Source organism: Lontra canadensis, unplaced genomic scaffold (genome assembly GCF_010015895.1).
Source record: "Lontra canadensis isolate GAN:19392208 unplaced genomic scaffold, GSC_riverotter_1.0 scaffold106, whole genome shotgun sequence".
Taxonomy (NCBI): domain Eukaryota; kingdom Metazoa; phylum Chordata; class Mammalia; order Carnivora; family Mustelidae; genus Lontra; species Lontra canadensis.
The window spans coordinates 1,909,854-1,928,448 of NW_022631100.1; the positions used below are offsets into that span (position 1 = coordinate 1,909,854).

Genomic DNA, 18,595 nt, shown 5'->3' on the forward strand with positions numbered 1-18,595 from the left:
CCCCGCACCAGTCTCTGGCCGTCTGAAGTAGGTGATAGGTGTGCTGGGTCGCGCCGCCTGCGGTCCTCGGCCTCGTCCCCTCACTCTCCGCTGCGGAGCCACAATGCCGCAGTACCAGACCTGGGAGGAGTTCAGTCGCGCGGCCGAGAAACTCTACCTCGCCGACCCTATGAAGGTAAATCCCCACGGGGCCGCTGCATCGGCCCCGGGTCAGGATGTCATCCCTAGGGTCCGCGCGGCCTGCGGAGCTTCTCCAGCCCCGCCGGGAGGTGCTGGGTGTGAGCGGAGACGGACCCTGCCAGGTATCGTGGCTCCCACTGCCAGCTCCCGGAGGAGCGGCCGGACGAGTCCCGGAAACCGGGTCATCGCCCCCAAGCGGCCCTTCTCTGCCTTCCCCGCCCCCAAGTCCTGTGGCCGCGGTAGGTTTACGTGTCTCTAAGGGCAGGGCTCCTCCCCCTGCGGCTGCGGCTTCCTGACCCTCGGTGGTCTCGGTGCCCTTTTCCCGTCCCTCTGCGGCGTGTATGAGAAGGCTTGCGTCCTTTTCTTGGGAGAATACTCTTAAAACGTAAAATGTTGGCGGACAGTTTAGGGGGCTCATTCGTGGTCCCCACAAAAATTACGGTGAGTAGATGCCAGAGGTTAGCTCCTTATTAAAGAGCAAAGAGGGCCCCATGACGGGAACTGGAGCATTTAGGTCTTGATTTTTCTTCCTCCCGAGTTTCTATTAATTTTGTTGTTCTATCCAGAGACTGTTTAAATCGCTCCTTGTTAATTAAAAGTCTCAGTAGGTTTTTAGACCTAGATACCTAACAAGAAGCTGTGAAACAGTGTTTGTCATTCTTTACAGTAACATAATAGGTGATGACATGAGTTAGGTATTTTTGAAATCGAGTGTTTTGTGTATGACAGGATTTCTAGCTCCTCCATTTGGTTGACGTCCTGTGTGTGCTGGGACATTTGTTTCTCCATGCAGTGTACTGTGAGAACAATACAGGATTTTTGTCCAGAGGTACCCACATGGTACACAAAATATCTGAAAACATAGTAAAGAGTATAGAAGTTCACGTCAAGAGTAATCGTATTTTAATTAGTTAAATTTAATAGGGAAATGAACACAAGATAGTAATGACAGCATATTGCCGTGAACAGAGCTGGTCTAGAATACGCAGGATCGGGAGAGAGCTTTTCCTCTCTTCACCCCACAGAAAAGTCCAGGGCCTGAAAACTTCTACTGGTTTTCAACTCTGATTTTTTGATAGGTGAGGGGCGCTTGACTAACAGTTTTATGGAGTGCCTTCTATGTGACATTCTACACTACGTATCCTCAGGTGTATAATTCATGTGAACAGCCAAAACAATCCCTTGAGGCAAATGAATAAATAGTCTTTGATACTTTACATGGATTGCCTGGTCTCCAAGAGATGAAACTAGAATTTGAACCCCGTTCTCTAAACGCCAAGTCTGTGCTGTCTCTGCTAGAACTAAAGAAGAGGACTTTTGTCAAGACTCCTCGGAATCCGTTTTGGAGAATTTTCTATCCTCTCTCCCACCCTCTAAGCCTGCCTAGTACCCCTGTCACCTTTTACTGTTCTCTCTTGCATTGCTCTCACTGGAGATGGTGTTCCTGCTGGACCATGGGATAACCTCTCAGTCAGTCTTTCTGCCTTTTTAATCCCTCTTTTACTCATGCCACACCTCTCTGAAACAAAAATGGAATTCTCTCAGTTTCCTACTTAAATACTGGCTTTTTTGTTGATTGCCAGGTAAAATCCAGACTCCCAGTCCACAGTCTGACCCTCTCCAATCTTTCTGGCTTTGTCTTCCCACCATATCCACCATCGTCTGTTCTAGTCTCATGAAGTTACAGAATTTAGATCTTCATTCACACTGCTCCTTCAGCTTCTCTCCTACCCTTTTCCCTAAAAGAAAAAAGCGTGCATTGACAAAGCCATCTTTAGCAAGCCTTTTTACACTTCCCCTTTCCCCAGTTATAATTATTTGTTTTCTCTCTTAGCATTTTACCTGTGTATGCCTCTATAAAAGGACTTCATTCATGCTGTCTTGTGCTTGGTTATTTTGGTTGATGGAATTCAGAGTTCCTAAGAGAGCAAGAACCTTGATTGCTTTTTCTCCTTTTGTGGCATCAGATAACATAGGTGCCCCCTCAGTTACAAAATAGACTCTCTTACAGTGTTCTAGAGCTTTTAACTCCCACTTCCCCTCATGAAGCCAGCCATTATTCTTTCAACCGAGACTGAAGAGTTTACATAGTTGTCATGCTTAGCACATTTTTTTTTAAAAGATTTTATTTATTTATTCGGGAGAGGGAGTGAGTGAGAGCACAAGTGGAGGGAGGCAGAGGTAGAAGCAGACTCCCCACTGAGCAGGGAGCCTTAGGCAGGCTCCATCCCAAAACCCTGAGATCCTGACCTGAGCGGAAGGGAAGTCAGAAGCTTAGTCGACTGAGCCACCCAGGCACCCCCATGGTTAATTAGCACATTTTAAAGTTTCTGTTTGTTTCTGGAGAACTGAATTTTTTTAAACATGTAGAATTAAATAACCCAATATATAGAATCTGGTGTCTAAAGATAATCTAGTTGTAATTTATATAAGTGCTTTCTGAGTTCCCTTTTCTCCTTCACCAAAACAAATCTCCGACTGGTGCCCCCCCACACACACCCCCAATCCCAGGAGAGCAGAGACATAATGGGGAAAGCTGGAGGGTACAGCTCTTCATAAGCCCTTTTTCTTTAGTTTCCAGAATTGTCTTGAGGCTTCTGGTTCTACATTGTGACCATTTTAAAATTATGTTCCTGTTTTGGCTTTCCGATACTTCACATCTTTTGAAACAGCTGGTTATTTTTGTAGGTCAGCAAAAACGGACTCTGCCGCACTACACTATTTTGAATCCATCATTTAAAAAAATAAAATTAATGTTCCCAGAAGTGGTATATCCTACTGGGAGATGTTCTCTTCTAGATAAATCATTTTCTTGGCTCCCTAACTGTGGAATGCAGAACAATGGAAGGTGTTGTGTAGCATGGTGTTGAGTATAGGAATTGTTTTTGGAAAAGTCGTTGATGGAGACTTCTTTCCAGGACAGAATTCTGTTTTTCTGTCCTAATGCGTTGTGTGGTGCCTTGATTGCGCTGAATGCTTGAGCCCGATTCTACCTCCTGAGAGCCACAGGGAGGGGACAGCATGAACTGTGACTGCCGTACTTCCTGCCACACAGATTTGGACTTGCATAGTGTAGTCTGCTGTTTTTCCTCCTACTTTTCCTTTCATTCTTCTGTGGCTGGGTTGATCTTGTAGGGAAGGAAAAACTGTTCTCTTTTACCCTCTTAGATTTCATAGCTGGGGCCCTGCAAATTAAACTGACAAGAGACAGAGTAACAAGAAAGAAAACTCAACACATGTATGCAGTGTGCACAAAGTTTACAAAGCATTTGACTTGAGGAGGTAGTTAGAATTGGGGCCTATGTACGGTGATCAGCAGTGCTGATGGAGTGTGGGAAAGAGGGGGGACTAAGGACAGGAGATTTGGAGATACTGTGGAGGGGAATGTGATTAGTAGGGATTGTTCTGCAGATAAGAGTCCTCCTCTTCCCAGGAAGGGAGAAAGGAGCACCTTTACTACTAGAAATTTTTATGTCACCTTTACGAAGGTTAGTTTATGTCCTGTTCTTTAGCCAGAAAGGGCAGAGAGCTAATTATTCTCTGCTCAGAACAGTCCTTATTCCAAAGTGACATATTTTGAGGAAGCATGTTGTGATCCCCTTCAGTATATAGATGGTCCCCAACTCACAATGCTTGGACTTTAGTTTTTTGACTTTTGGTACTGCAAAAGCAATATAAATGCAGTTGAAATTATACTATGAATTTGAATTCTGATCTTTTCTCGGGCCACAAAGTAATTTCTATACCCAGTGAAGGGCTTGAACCCACAACCCCGAGATCCAGAATTGGATGCTCTACCCACTGAGCTGGCAGTGGGTTTATTGGGGGAATAACCCCATCATGACTTGAGGAAGATCTGTATATTTGTGTCAGGGGGTGGGCAGAGAGAGAGAGAGAATCCCAAGCAGGCTCCATTCCCAGCACGGAGCCTGACATGGGGCTCAGTCTCACAACCCTGAGATCATGGCCTGAGCCAAAATCAAGAGTTGGACGCTTAACCGACTGAGCCACCCAGGTGCCCTGAGATCTATATATTCTTAATGCCAAACCACCTTAAGAGTCTCTTGGATACTCCCTGAATGTGGGTGTGTTTTGGGAAAAACTGGCTGCAAATAAATATTGAACTTTTTAGTAAGTCTTTTTAAAAAATGAATTATAGCAATAGGAAGGAACTAAAATACTATTTTCTACCTCATTTCAATAATGATATTTGAAGTAAAGATGTATGTAGATGTTTTGGCTATTCTAGAGGGATCCTCTCTAGCATACCTGAAGACTAATTATTTATGAGAAATGTCTTCTGACTTCACTGTTTCTAAATGTGTATTTTTATTTCAGGCCCGTGTGGTTCTCAAATATAGGCATTCTGATGGGAGTTTGTGTATTAAAGTAACAGATGATTTAGTTGTAAGTATACATTTTTATTTGTTGCATATTTCCAGATTCGTTTGAGTTAATCATTTGTTTGAAATTGTTTGCATAGAATTTATGCAGATTGTCCATTAGGATGCTTATTTTGCATTTCATTCCAAAGTCAGAAATCTCATTCTAGAAGGTACTTTTATAGACTCTTGGGGGAATAATGTAGTACGTCAAGTGTCATTTAGTAATTACTTCAGACCTGAAGCAAAAGGAGTGTACAGACTAAGACTAAAACTGGGTATGAGGGGATAGAGGTCTCCTTATGAGTGTATGGGAAGGAAATGGTGTTTGAACACATGTTACAGGCTTCATAGTTGCCTCCCTCCTTCCCGCCCTGCTCAGTCTTGTCCCTTCCGCACACCCCGTTCCTTCCGGGACCCTCTGCCGCCTGGTCTCCACACGGCGGCAGTTGTCTGCTGAACGAGTCTCGCGGCCAGCCCAGCAGCAGCCCCGCGCTTCCAAACCTAATGGTCTCAGCAGTCTGCATCTTACTGGACCTCCTGGCTGCTTCTCATACATAAAACCACTCTGGGGGAAATTATTGTGGCATCCGTGGCTCTGTTTTATCTTCTTTTTCTTTTTCTGTGCTTGTCTTCATGCTCTTTGCTAATAAATACTGGTTTCTCCAGAATTCTGTCCTGGGTCAGCTTTTCGTACGGCTTCTGGAGCAGTCCATTCAGCCGCGGTGCCCGGCGCTGCTGCAGCCTGGAGACAAAACCTGTCTCCACATTTGTACATGTAGGTCACATTTTTCTTTGGACTTCCTGACTAGCTCTCTGTTCAGCGTCCTTTCCTGCATGCTCCTCAGCATTAGCCTGTCCAGGATGGAACTCCTCATCACGTCTGAAACTGCCACCTCCTGTTTGCTAGTGCGATAGAGTCCTCCGTTTCCCGTTCTCACGTCCACTGGCCCCTCACGTGAAGAGCTTGTCTTCCATCCTCTGACCTGCTCCGTGTGCTTTCCCAGGCACTTGGGAATTGCTGACTCAAGCGCCCTGGTCTCATTTCCTGTCACGAGCATTCTGTCTCCACTGTGCCTCCCCTGAGTTCAGGGTGTCCTCCTCACTTGGCTGGCCGGCTAGACCCATCTCCCAAATGGGTCCCTGCTTCCAGTTCACCCTTTAGTTGTCTGGAGAGATTTCTAAAAGGCAGGTTTGGTCATTAGACCCTGCTTAAAACCTTAGTGGCTCCTTGTCACTGCTAGTGTGACTGCAACCTCACATGCCCTCCATCCTCTGCCTTTCCTCCGTTAATGCGGGGCTCCTGTGACGGGGCGGGCTGTCTTGGGCCTCTGTGCCTCTGAGTGTCTTCTTCCCATCTTTGCGGCATTGAATCCACTGCCACCCCGGTGTGGTGAGATGGGTGCTTATCTTTCAAAACACCCAGCTAAAGGAATGCTTCCTCTCTTGCTTTTCTTTTTGGCTCTTTTTGTGCTGTATCACAATTGTTTTATCATATTTGTCTTCTTAGTAGATTGTGAGCTTCAAGACAGTAGAGAGCAGTAAAGTTCTTAACCTGATGTCCAGTGACTAGCATGGTATCCGGACCCGGAGGTTACTTAGATGAATTCTTTAAAAAAATTTCAGAGTGACTTTTTGTCTTTGCTCATATATTAGCTTTTTATATATTTGCGTTCAAGGTTCTGTTGTGAGGTTGCGTGAATTCAGACTTTTGATGATTACCGTGTCTTCCAGGCACCAGTTAGGTTTTCCAACTTAACTGGTGCCTGGAAACGTGAAAAATGGTGTCATGTGCTAGACTTAGAGTCAAGAGATTGGAATCGGAGTTTAGCCATTTACCAGTGTCTCAGCCTTGGAAAAGTTCAGACCAAAGTTCGGCTTTCTGGGGCTCCGTTTCCTTATCTGTAAACTGCGTAATGGTGGTCTGCTCCCCTGATCAGGGGATGGGACATAAACCCCACACGGGAAGGTACCTAGCATTAGTGTTTGCCTCCCAGTACATCCACGCGTGCGCTTGAGTCTGGGGTGTTCACACTGATGATTGTCTCCATCGTCTCCGTTGTGATGGGCACAGAGTGGGGAGGCTTATCTGCTGAAGACAGGTTGGCGTGTCCTATTTTTAAGTTAGGAAAAAATGCAGAACTGATTTTAATACAAAAGGCTTTAACTCAAAATGATGACTTTTTGCCTCCAGTAATGATTAAACATAATTAAGGATACATGGATGCCAGTATTGGTAGGAACTTTATGTCACACTGATGGTTCCTGTGACAAGATCGAAATATGAAAAATGCCTTCTGTGTTCTTTCTTAAAACTACTGAGAATTAGTCCATGTTTGGAAGGGGCCAAAGACACAACCACATCCATTCTCCTAAATATTAAATATCTGACTCAACTCTGACAGAAAAAAATCTATTTCCTAATGACTCTCTTAAAAAGTGTGTGCACTTCCCTTGCCAGTTCATCTTAATAGTTACTACTTCCTTCAGAAACTCAGTCTTAGGCTACATTTATTATTATCACTGTGTCTTTGACTTTTTTATAATCCCATTTATGCTTCATTTTTTTCTGATCCCACGACTGATTTATAATATTTTCTAGGACTTTGAAATCTTTTCTGTCAAACCATAGTGACAAGGTAGATAGATTCTCCCACAGCACATATACCGAAATTGGAATGTTGGAGATTATTATGGCCTCTCTGTAAGATTGTTACACAAATTTCTACAGTATGTAGATAACAGTTTGAAGTGAGTGCCTTTTAAAAGCTAATCAACTCAGACCAGTCGGGGATGATAAGATTGAACTATAGGTTACTTGAGTTCATGAATTTTTTTTTTTAAGATTTTATTTTATTTATGTATCTGAGAGAGAGAGAGAGAGCAAGCCTGAGAGAGGAGGGAGGGCCAGAGGGAGAAGCAGACTCCCTGCTCAGCAGGGAGCCCGACTTGGGGGGGGTTCCGACTTGGGGGTTGGTTCGGAGTTCGATCCAGGGACTCCAGGATCATGACTTGAGCCGAAGGGAGTTGCTGAACAGCTAGCCACCCAGGCACCCTAAGCTGATGAATATTATTGGAGAATCATTCGTTTCTTTAAGACTCATGTGAACCCTTAAGATGGGCTAAAGAAAAATGGACCTTTTAATACAAAATAAGGGGGAAAAATTGCCCCTTAAATTTGATATTTTTGAAGACTCTAGAACAAATGGTTTTTGACAAACCACAGGCAGATCTTAAGCAAGTATTTAACTTAGAGCAAGGAAGAATTTGGTTTGGATTAAAAATTGGGAATACCTTCAAAAAATCAAAGCTGGACAGATTTATCTGGTTTAATTTAGACCATGACCAGCTGTGAGCAAGAGATGGTGGATTTTTTTTTTTTCCTTAAATTATCATTACTATTGCCTCCCCATCTCCCAATTTCACAAGTAGGGAAACAAGTCCTAATATTGCTGTGCTTTTCCCAGTATAACTCAGTTAGTCATGACCAGATCCCAGGGAGAAAATAATCTGATTCCTAGCCTGGGGTTCTCATCAGACCCCACAGCAGGATTTAGCATGTTACGTAATTGGTCATTTTTGAGGAGCTTCAGTTAGAGTTCATTTAGTTTTTTGCTTATGGCAGTGGAGTTGGAAATACTAAAAGATACTAAAGGAGTGAATTGTCAGGGGCTTAGAAACCTTAACTGCCTTAACTGTATGAGGAAAGACTCCTATTTGTACCCAATCCTACATTTGCTACGTTGATAATCTAGTTTTGCGTAGTTAATGTGTACTTTTAAAATTTCTGACAGTGTTTGGTGTATAGAACAGACCAAGCCCAAGACGTAAAGAAGATTGAGAAATTCCACAGTCAACTAATGCGACTTATGGTAGCCAAGGAATCCCGCAGTGTTGCCATGGAAACGGACTGAATGGTTTGAAATGAAGATCTGTCATGTTCTTAGGAAGTAAATCTCTTTTGAATCTGAAAAAGTATTGGGAAAGAGAATGCTTTATGTAACTCAGTGGGCTCTTCAGAAATGGGGAGATGATTTTTTTTGTACTTTTTTTTTAAATGTTTACTTTAGAGAGCTAGGAATGTAAATGCTTTCAGGTAGGAAACTTTTATTTATTTTTGGAAACTGAACAAATACATCTATGTTGGGAAACCTTTTGTAGGTTGATGTGGGACAAAATACGTAATTATTCTCTGGTAAATTTGTATCAGTAATTTGAAAATGAGATACCAGTGAAAGGCAGTTCTTCCTTAAATTTAGTTAATCTGTCTTTGAAAGAAAATTAAATGTAACTATTTTGCCAGATTGTTATATTTCTTTTGGAGCATGAAATCTGTGCTGTTGATGACCTATAAACAAAATATGGTAACTGGAATTAATCTGTGCACAGCAGCATACCATAGACTCTGTATGATACAGTGTGTAGTCTCTGTTCTGTCTGAAAGTGATCACGGAGGGCGCCTGGGTGGCTCAGTGGGTTAAAGCCTCTGCCTTCAGCTCCCGTCTTGATCCCAGGGCCTTGGGATCTGGCTGCATCAGGCCTCTGCTCGGTGGGGAGCCTGCTTCCCTTCCTCTCTCTGCCTGCCTCTCTGCCTACTTGTGATCTCTGTCAAATAAATAAATAAAATCTTAAAAAAAAAAAAAAAAAAAGAGGGGCTCCTGGGTGGCTCAGTGGGTTAAGCCGCTGCCTTCGGCTCAGGTCATGATCTCAGGGTCCTGGGATCAAGTCCCGCATCGGGCTCTCTGCTCAGCAGGGAGCCTACTTCCCTCTCTCTCTCTCTCTCTGCCTGCCTCTCTACTTGTGATCTCTCTCTGTCAAATAAATAAATAAAAAATCTTAAAAAAAATAAATAAATAAAAAGACTTAAAAAAAAAAAAAAGAAAAAAGTAATCATGGAAACAGATAATGCTTTCCTTACCTAACACTTTACAAATTTGAACTGTGTTTTTGAATATAAGGGATTTGTAGTATCCTTAGCTTGTGGAGCAGAGACTTGCTTTGAATCTAGTTTTCAGTGCTCGGAAACAACTGCAGTTACTTTAAGTGCATGAACAGTGATCACTAGTGGACTGAAAACAACGTATTACACAAGTATTTGTCACAGATTTCCCAACTACATTTTCCTGGAAGGGCTAAAGATTATTCAAACTGTTAAATCTTTGCATGTGTCTGTGCCTGCCCCCACCCCACCCCCACTCGTTTCTCTCTGTATTTAACCAAGGTGTTAAGCCTGACTGTCACAGCTGTTATGTTTTCCATTAGGCCAGAAGGATATTATTTGATATTTATCATATTGTAACCTTAATTTTACCATCTAAATGTTCACATGTTGCTTCCTACATTACAGTATTTTTTTGTTAGGAATTTGTCATGTTGAGCGGCATTTTAATGTGGAAAATTCCATTAGCCATATGAATTTTTGCATGTTTCAGAGAATTAAGTAAAATATTATATGAATATATTGTCTCTGTTCAAGTTTTTAAGTTCTCAAGAATATACTGTATTCATTTAGTCTAAAATGAGCCTGATGATGCTGTAAGTAAATTTTGTTTGTTGTTTTGTTTGTTGGTACTTTTTATTACATGACTTTCTCTGAAGATGTATATTGATGGCAAGGTTGTTTTCTTCATTAAGAGGAGTAACATTGAATAGTAAAGGGTATTTGGGGTTTGGGGTTGTGTCCCCACACCCCGCCCCTGAATCAGTGGAATCACTGGAGGATTTTTGGCCTTTTTCTTTTTCATTTATGCCTTCTACTTATTAACACTACTTTATAAAGAAGGGTGAGACTGGGATTGGGATTCCTCGGGTCCTTACAACTTAGAACTTATGGCACAGGGCACAAGGCAGATAGCCTGTGTTACAGTATTGGCTGTGCTACTTCCTCACTCTGTGGTCTTTGGATACTTCTCTGAGCCCATTTTCTTCTCTGGAAATTGGGCTGACAACAGTACTTCTAGGACTTGAGAATCAAATGGTAGAGCCTATCTAGGTCAATAAATAGTAGCTGCTAGCAGTAGTAATTGTATTTTTTTCAGGGGAATAGGTGTACGTGGCTCTTAAAGCTTATTTCATAATTTTAATTGAAGGATTATTTAGAAATAACATCTGCTTTTTCTGCTGAGAGCTGTATCTTTTATTAAATGTCATTTTTGGCAGTTGGGGAGTAAAACAGGACCGTCCCCATAGAGAGTGTTCTTATGTGGGAAGAAACTGAAATCCTTAAATCTAAAACTTCTGTTTGTTTGCACAAAATAAAATTATTAAGATAATTAATTTGTAAGTATCGAGTTTCTTAAAGTAAATATAAATAACAAAACCCCAAATCATCATATATTCTGAAAATTGCAGTGCTCTATACTCCCAATTTTTTTTTTTTTACTCATGAAGTATTTCTAGACCCCCTAATCACACACACCCGGGTTAATTTTTAACAAACGTGTTTGTGATATGTTTGGTCAGTCCCTGCTGACTCTCATGTAACCCACATGAAGTCACGGTAGTGATTGAGATGCTAGGTGTAGTTAGCAGTTACAACAATTTCATTTTGTTCTTCTAAGGACCCACTCTCCTTGGAGCGCAGAGTTCATTAAACATTGCTGTTGGACTACATATGTTCTCTTCTTACCTCTTGGGGTACCTAGTCTGCCAGCTTTCTGTCTTAAAACTAAAAGGTCTCGTGGCACGTGAGTGGCTCAGTTGGTTCCAAGTGTCCCACTCTTGATTTCAGCTCAGGTCATGACCTCGGTCGTCAGATTGAGCCCTGCATTTGGCTCCATGCTTAAGATTCTCTCCCACTCCCTGTACCCCTGTCCCACATGGGTTGCTTGTGCTCACCAAAAAAAAAAAAAAAAAGGGGGTGTGTGTATAAAGGGTCTTTCTCAGCCACAGCTTTAAGTCATTGACAGATGCAGCGTTGGCAGCATTTTAAAGTTGATAACCTTCTGTTACCCTTGGGAAACTCTAAGATTAACAATTGTATGATGCTAAAAGTCTTCAAAGTATTCTAAAACAAATTGAAAATGTGGGAAATATGAAATTAATTGCCCAAGAACAGTAAGAGGTCCTATCCTTTCTGCCTACTGAAAATAAAACTGAAAGCCAAATCCCTATATTCGTTGCACCCCTCCTGTTCATCTTTGTCAAAGATGGCCTTGTGGTAATTTGTCATCATATTCAGTATTATTTCTCTTGGAACAACAGGGAGAATATTCCTTTTACTGCAGTTGAAATGCATGGTAATGTGAGAAGAAAGTCAAAATAATTTCATTCCTTTCTTACATTAAAAGCACTAGTTGGGGGGTACTTGGCTGGCTCAGTTGGAGGAATGTGTGGCTTTTGGATTTCAGAGTCGTGAGTTTGCAACCCACGGTGGGGAGAGAGAATAAACTTTAAAAGCACTAGTTGGACTGGTTTGAGATAAGGTGGAACAGCCACTTGCCACCACAGCTCTTCTATCAGCTTCAGCTATGAGTACGTGGACCTCCAGAAGAAAACAGCAGGTGGATTAGGGAAGAAGATAAGAGCTTGAAGTACCACTGAACCCATGACGAGTCCACCCTCCCCCAGCCCCCCCCCCACCCCGGTATCCCGCAGCCTGAACTCAGCACATGGGAAAGCTGGAAGTGAGTATTGGGATACAGATAGGCATAAGCCCTCTCAGTCTGGCTCAAGGAGTACAAGGGGAACTTCTAATACACCCAAGAAAGTGTAGAAATCTTTTGGTTTTTTGCTCTTTTATGTTCTCTTACCACGCCACCACTTTGACCCCCAGCAGTCCCATCATGGTGATAGCATCTGCTATTGGCATTGGGAGCCTGTGGGAGCCAAAACGTGGGGAGAGGACCCTTCCTCTCCCGTACAGCTTTGTCTCCAAAAGGGTAGAACCAATCCCCATTGCATTTCTCTCTTTGCCCTCCATCCACTTGGCCCTGGATGCACACGCAGTGGCAAAAGTGGTCTTCTGGCCAGAGAATTAGAAATAGAAGGAACCAGAAAGTACCAAAGAGATCACAGAGAGGAAGGAATTCAGAAAGGGACCTCATACTTGCTGATGAACCCCTGGGTCCACTGCCAAGCTGTATGTATGTGTGGATCTGATCCTTTTCAGTAGACCAAAGACTCTAATGAAGAGACCACCACCTAGATCCCAGCCTGGCAACTGGGAGGCATTTACATCCTGTAGATCCAGAAAGCACTGCAATGATTTTGAACAGACATCCCAAACTGTCTTCTGAAGGCTGTGAGTCCAGTGTCAGTTTAGCTTTCAAAACCCTTGCCTTGGGACGCCTGGGTAGTTTAGTGGGTTAAAGCCTCTGCCTTCGGCTCAGGTCATGATCCCAGGGCACTGGGATCGAGCCCCACATTGGGCTCTCTGCTCAGCAGGGGGTCTGCTTCTCCCTCTCTCTCTCTGCCTGCCTCTCTGCCTACTTGGGATCTCTGTCAAATAAATAAATAAAATCTTTAAAAAAAAAACCCACACACAAAAAACTCTTGCCTGATCTTACACACCTGAAACTCATATAATGTGTTATGTCCATTTTACCAGAATTTTTAAAAAATAATAAACTTTTGCCTACAACCTAGCCAGGTTGACTGCCTGCTGAAACAAAAACAGTATTTTCTGTTGGATTTGAACAAGAGTTAGAGTTTAATGACAGTGTTCGAAATGTCAAGGATACAATCCAGAATTACCTGGCACACCAGGAAATGGGGAAAACCTCAACTCCTAGAAAAAGGCACAGATATCACATGTTGGAATTACCTGACAAAGACGTTAAAGCAACTATTATAAAAGTGCTCCAGCAAATAATCAAGAACTCTCTTGAAGCCAATGGGAGGAAAAAGAACCTCTGCAAGGAAATAGAAGATATATATAAAAAGAACAAAATGGAAATTTTAGAACTGAAATACACAGTAACCAAAATTAAAAACTCCCTGAATAGCGTAGCATAATGGAGGAAACCATGAACTTGAAGATAAACCAAGAGAATTTAATCTGACCAGAGAAAAAGGTTGGGAAATGACAAAACAAAACCATGAGCAGAACTTCAGAGATCTGCAGGACAATAATAAAAGGTCTAACATTTGTGCCATCTGAATCCCTGGAGGAGAGGAGAAAGCATAATGCTGGAAAAAAATATTTGAGGAAATACTGGCTAGAAACTACCCAGTTTGGTGAAAAACTTAAACCTTTGGATTCAGGAAACTCACAAGATACCCACACCCAACAGAGTCGTAATGAAAACTGGACAATACTCTTTAAAGCAGCCAGTGGAAAAGCAATGCATTATCTATGGGAAATAATGATTTAGATGACTGATCTCTCATCAGAAATGGAGGCCAGAAGGAAGGAGCACAACATTTCAAAAAGGCTAAAAGGAAAGAGCTGACAACCCAGAATTCTATATCCAGTGAAAATATCCTTCAGGAAGTGACTGGAAAGTCACTCTTACATGAAGAAAAACAAAGAATTCATTCCCAGCAGACCTGGTGTAGAACAAATCACTAAAGGGAGTTCCTCAGACCGAAAGGAGATGATGCCATAATAAAAACGGAAACATTCAGGAAAGAAGGAAGAGCAACGGGAATAGTCATGATCTGGGTTAAAAAAATTAAACGGTTCTCTTGAGTTCTTAAAATACATTTGATGATAGAAATAGAATAAGACACCGATGGTGTTTTCACTGATGGAATACATAAGACATCAGTAACAAAGGGGGATTGTGGAACTGTATGATAGTAAAGTTTCTGCAGTCCACTCCAAGTGGTGAAATCTTGATTCCAAGTAGACTGAAAAACTACATATGTGTATTCTCATCTCTCAAGCAACCACTAAAAGAACTGCAAGTAGTTCTTTTAGTAGATAGATAAATGAAATACTGAAGAAAAAAAAAATGACCCCAAGAAAGGCAAGAAAAGGTTATCAGGAATAACAACAAAACAGGAAACAAACACAAAACAATAAAATGGTAGACCTAAAGGCAAACATATCAATACTTACATTAAGTGCCAATAGTAATTTTCAAAAATCAAAAAACACTAGAACCAACTATATGCCCTTTACTTAACAGTTTATTATAAAAGATATAAATCAGGATTGATCAAATGAAGAAATACAGGATAAGGTCTGGAAAGATATAAAATGTAAACCTTCCATGTCCTTAGGGCTTATTACTCTCCTAGTGTGTTCATGAATGATTACAAACGCAAGCTTTGGCTGTCCATTATGTTCTGTGATGTAAGAACGATTGAATCACTGGCCATGCACTAGAGCTTGATCTCCAGCCACCCTTACCCTTCCCAGAGGATGGGCTAACCACCCTCCTTAGAGCCCTAATCCTTTAATTACACGGTTGGTCTTTCTGGCATGGCTAGCCTCCTTCCTGAGTTACTTCATTAGCATAAACTCAGAGGTGGTCCTAGGGACCCACCATGAATAACAAAGGTACTTCTGTCACTCAGAAGACTGCAAAGAGTTAGAGGTTAATTCCTAGGAACCTTGGTTTCCTGGAACAAAGACCAGAAAACTTCTTTACAATAAATCTCAGCAGTAGAACATTCACTGATGTCATACAGAAGACAAACCAGTGCAGTAAGGCAAGAAAAAGAAATAAAAGGCATCCAAATTGAAGAGGAAGAAGTAACTATCTGTAGACAACTTGATTGCCTACATAGAGAATCTTACGGAATCTACCAAAAAAAGCTGCTGAAACTAATAAGATTGCAGGTTACAAGATTAATATATTTCTAAAATATATACAACTTTATATTCCTATATATATATGTACATATATATATACACATATATTCCTATATACTTGGAAGAAACGTGGAAATTAAACTGAAAATACATTTTTAATATCAAAAGATATGTACTGAAAGCTACAGAACATTGCTGAGAGAAATTACGAAGACTTAAGTGAGTGATCTATTTTATTCACAGGTCAGAAGAATCAGTATATTAAAATGTCATTTTCCCCCGAATTGATGTATAGGTTCAATGTATTCCCCAGTTAAAATCCCAGCAGGCTTTTTTGTAGAAATTGGTATTCTGATTCTGAAATTCACATGGGAAAGCAAAAGAGCAGGTGAGAATAGCTAAAACATCTTTGCCAAAGGTGTGCCAAAGTGTGGAGCTATAACTGCCTTTTTTCATGTCTTGCAAAGCTACCAGCATAAACTGCACCAGCATAAATGCACCAGCATAAACGAGATCAGTGGAACAGAATACAGTCCAGAAACAGACCCACACATATATGGATAACTTAATTTACAAAGATCTAAAAGCAAGTCATGGAGAAAAGACAGTCTGTTTAACAAATGGTGCTGGGATTCAATATTCCTATGTTTAAAAAATTCAAACATTACTCTACCTTGCACCATATGCAGATATTAACTTAAAAGATGAACTATGGATCTAAATATAAAACCACAAAACTTTTTTTAAAAGATTATTTATTCTGAAGTGGAGGAGCAAAGGGAGAAGGAGAGAGAGAGAATCCAAGCAGACTCCTCGCTAAGCACAGAGACCAATGCGGGGCTCAATTGGGACCCCCGAGATCATGACCAAGGCAAAATCAAGAGTTGGATGCTTAACCGACTAAGCCACCCACTCTTCCCTAAACCACAAAATTTATGGAAGAGAAAAGGAGGGAATCTTTGTGACCTCGGTTAGGCAAAGATTTCTTAATCTGTATGCAATGTATTAAAAAAAAATTGGGCTTCAAAATTAAAATCTTCTGTTCTTCCAGAGACACTAAGGCAATGACAAGCCACATATCAAAAGAAATTATTTGTAAAGCATATGTGTGTGTGTGTGTATGTGTATATATATATGTGTGTATATATATATGTATATATATATACACACACACACACATATGTATAAACTCTCATATAAAGGACTCTCAAAACTCAAACCTCCCCCAAAAAAAGTACACAAAAGACCCTTGACTGAGGATGTACATGTGGCCAATAAACCCATGAAAAGATGTTGAACAGTAAGTATAAGTTGTTAGGAGATGCAATTTAAAATAATGAGATACCACTACGCAACTATTAGAGTGGCTAAAATTTAAAAGCTTGACTGTACCAAGAGCTGATAGGGACTTGGAGCAACCAGAAATCTCATACGCTGCTGGTAGAAACGCAAACTGGTATGACCATTTGGAAAACAGGCAGTTTCTTTAAAAATTATACATGAATCTACCATCCACACAAAGACTTGTACATGATTTTTTTTTTTTAGTTGTACTTTTTTTTTTTTTTTTAAAGATACTATTTTTAGGGACTCCTGGGTGGCTCAGTCAGTTAAGCCACTGCTTCAGCTCAGGTCATGATCCCAGGATCCTGGGATGGAGCCCCACAGAGCAGGGAGCCTGCTTCTCTCTCTGCCTCTGCCTGCCACTCTGCCTGCTTGTGCTGTCTCGCTCGCTCTCTCTCTCTCTGACAAATAAATCTTTAAAAAAAAAATATTTTTAGGGCACCTGGGTGGCTCAGTGGGTTAAACATCTGCTCAGATCATGATCCCAGGATCCTGAGATTGAGCCCTGCATCGGGCTCCCTGCTCCATGGGGAGTCTGCTTCTCCCTCTGTCCTTACCCCTGCTTGTGCTCTCTTGCATGCACTGTCTCGCTCAAATAGCAAATAAATAAATAAATAAATAAATATTTTTAAGCAATCTGTACACCCAACCTGGGGCTTAAACTCACAACCGCGACATCAGGAGTCCCACATTCGACTGAATGAGCCAACCAGCTGCCCCAACTTGTACATGAATGTTAATCCTGGCTTTATTCGTTAATAGCCCCAAAGTCTGAATAACCAAAAGTCCACCAACAAGTCAAGTTTTGGATAAACAAACTGTGGTATATCCATACATAGCAATACCACTCAATGATGAAAACATCGATGAATCTCGAAATAACCCTGAGTTAAAGGAACCGGGTCTATAAGAACATCCTGAATGATTTAATGTAGGTGGACTTCTAGCCGCAAAATCTGCAAAATAACCTAGAGTGCAGGCAGAGGAGTGCTTTCCTTGGGGACAAGGGGCCAGGGAACAGAAGGGATGGCGGTGACACATGAGCGAAGTTTGCAGGCTGTGGATATATTCACAAACTCCATCATGGTGACGGTTCCATGAGCGTTCCTATACCTCAAAACGGGAAATTGTATGTTCTAAATATTTGCAGCTTCTTGTATGCCAATCATACCCCCAATAGGGTGTTTTGAAAAAAAAAGGAGGGGGGCACCTGGGTGGCACAGTTGGTTAAGCACCCGACTTGGTTAGGGTTAAGGTCCTGAAATATATAAGCTCAGCACAGAGCTTGCTTGTCCCTCTCCTGTTCCTCCCCTCCTCCTCGCATGCTCCTGCTCTCTCTCAAAGTAAAGATCTTAAAAACGAGCGAGAGCGCACCGCAGCTCGCTGCAAGCCTCCAGCTGCCGGAGCTGAGTGATCTGCTGCCGGCTCTTCCTGGGCTGCTCCCGCCACCATCCCAGCGCATCGGGGGTGTCCGAGGCTCTTCCCAGCCACCTTCCTTCCGTCCCCCTCCCTTCTCCCGGTTCCCGCCATTCGTCTTCACTCTTCTTACTCCCACTTGGTGTGCTTCCTGGAGCACTGGCGTTTACACCTTCACACGTGTGTTGTGTGAATTCTGATTTTGCTCATTTTCCTGTTGAGTTGTCATTTCTGTAAGGGAGCTTGGGACCATGGACAAGGTATTTAACCAGAGCACCTCAATTTCCTCAGCTGTAATTGGCAATAAAAGTGGTATTTACCTCATGGGGTCGTTACAGAGATTGAGTGAGTATTTGGAAAGCGCTTTAGACCAGTGCCTGGCACAGTCAGGCACTGGTCTAAATGAACTGTGTGTTCATTAAAAAAAAAAAATAGGGGTGCTTTGTGGGGCCAGAATATCCTTTGTTGTGTGTGTTGCAACCGTTTTCGCCCAGCCTTGGTGTGTGGGAGATCTGGTTCCTTTCCTGTGGCTGCCATCTCAAATGACCACAAGTTCGGTGGCTTGAAACAA

General features: G+C 42.0%; 2 protein-coding genes across 2 annotated transcripts in view; both read left to right on the forward strand.

Annotated features, from left to right (window-relative positions):
- The first annotated feature begins 6 nt into the window (after window positions 1-6).
- Window positions 7-9,108, forward strand: SRP9 (signal recognition particle 9). Its single transcript, XM_032838723.1, has 3 exons — window positions 7-175; window positions 4,519-4,587; window positions 8,357-9,108. The coding sequence occupies exons 1-3, from the start codon at window positions 104-106 to the stop codon at window positions 8,474-8,476; spliced, it is 261 nt and encodes an 86-aa protein (XP_032694614.1). The 5' UTR covers window positions 7-103; the 3' UTR covers window positions 8,477-9,108.
- EPHX1 (epoxide hydrolase 1) overlaps window positions 74-18,595 on the forward strand; it is a 55,897-nt gene continuing 37,375 nt past the window's right edge. The window contains exon 1 of the mRNA XM_032838720.1: window positions 74-175. The gene's annotated coding sequence lies outside the window, so the exon portion shown is untranslated. The remainder of the gene's footprint in view (window positions 176-18,595) is intronic.

Excerpts from the sequence above, each read along its gene's own strand:
- SRP9 (XM_032838723.1), top strand. The coding sequence starts at position 104 with ATGCCGCAGTACCAGACCTGGGAGGAGTTCAGTCGCGCGGCCGAGAAA. Across the intron at positions 176-4,518 it reads ACCTCGCCGACCCTATGAAG|GCCCGTGTGGTTCTCAAATA; the intron begins GTAAATCCCCAC and ends TTTTTATTTCAG. Across the intron at positions 4,588-8,356 it reads AAGTAACAGATGATTTAGTT|TGTTTGGTGTATAGAACAGA; the intron begins GTAAGTATACAT and ends AATTTCTGACAG.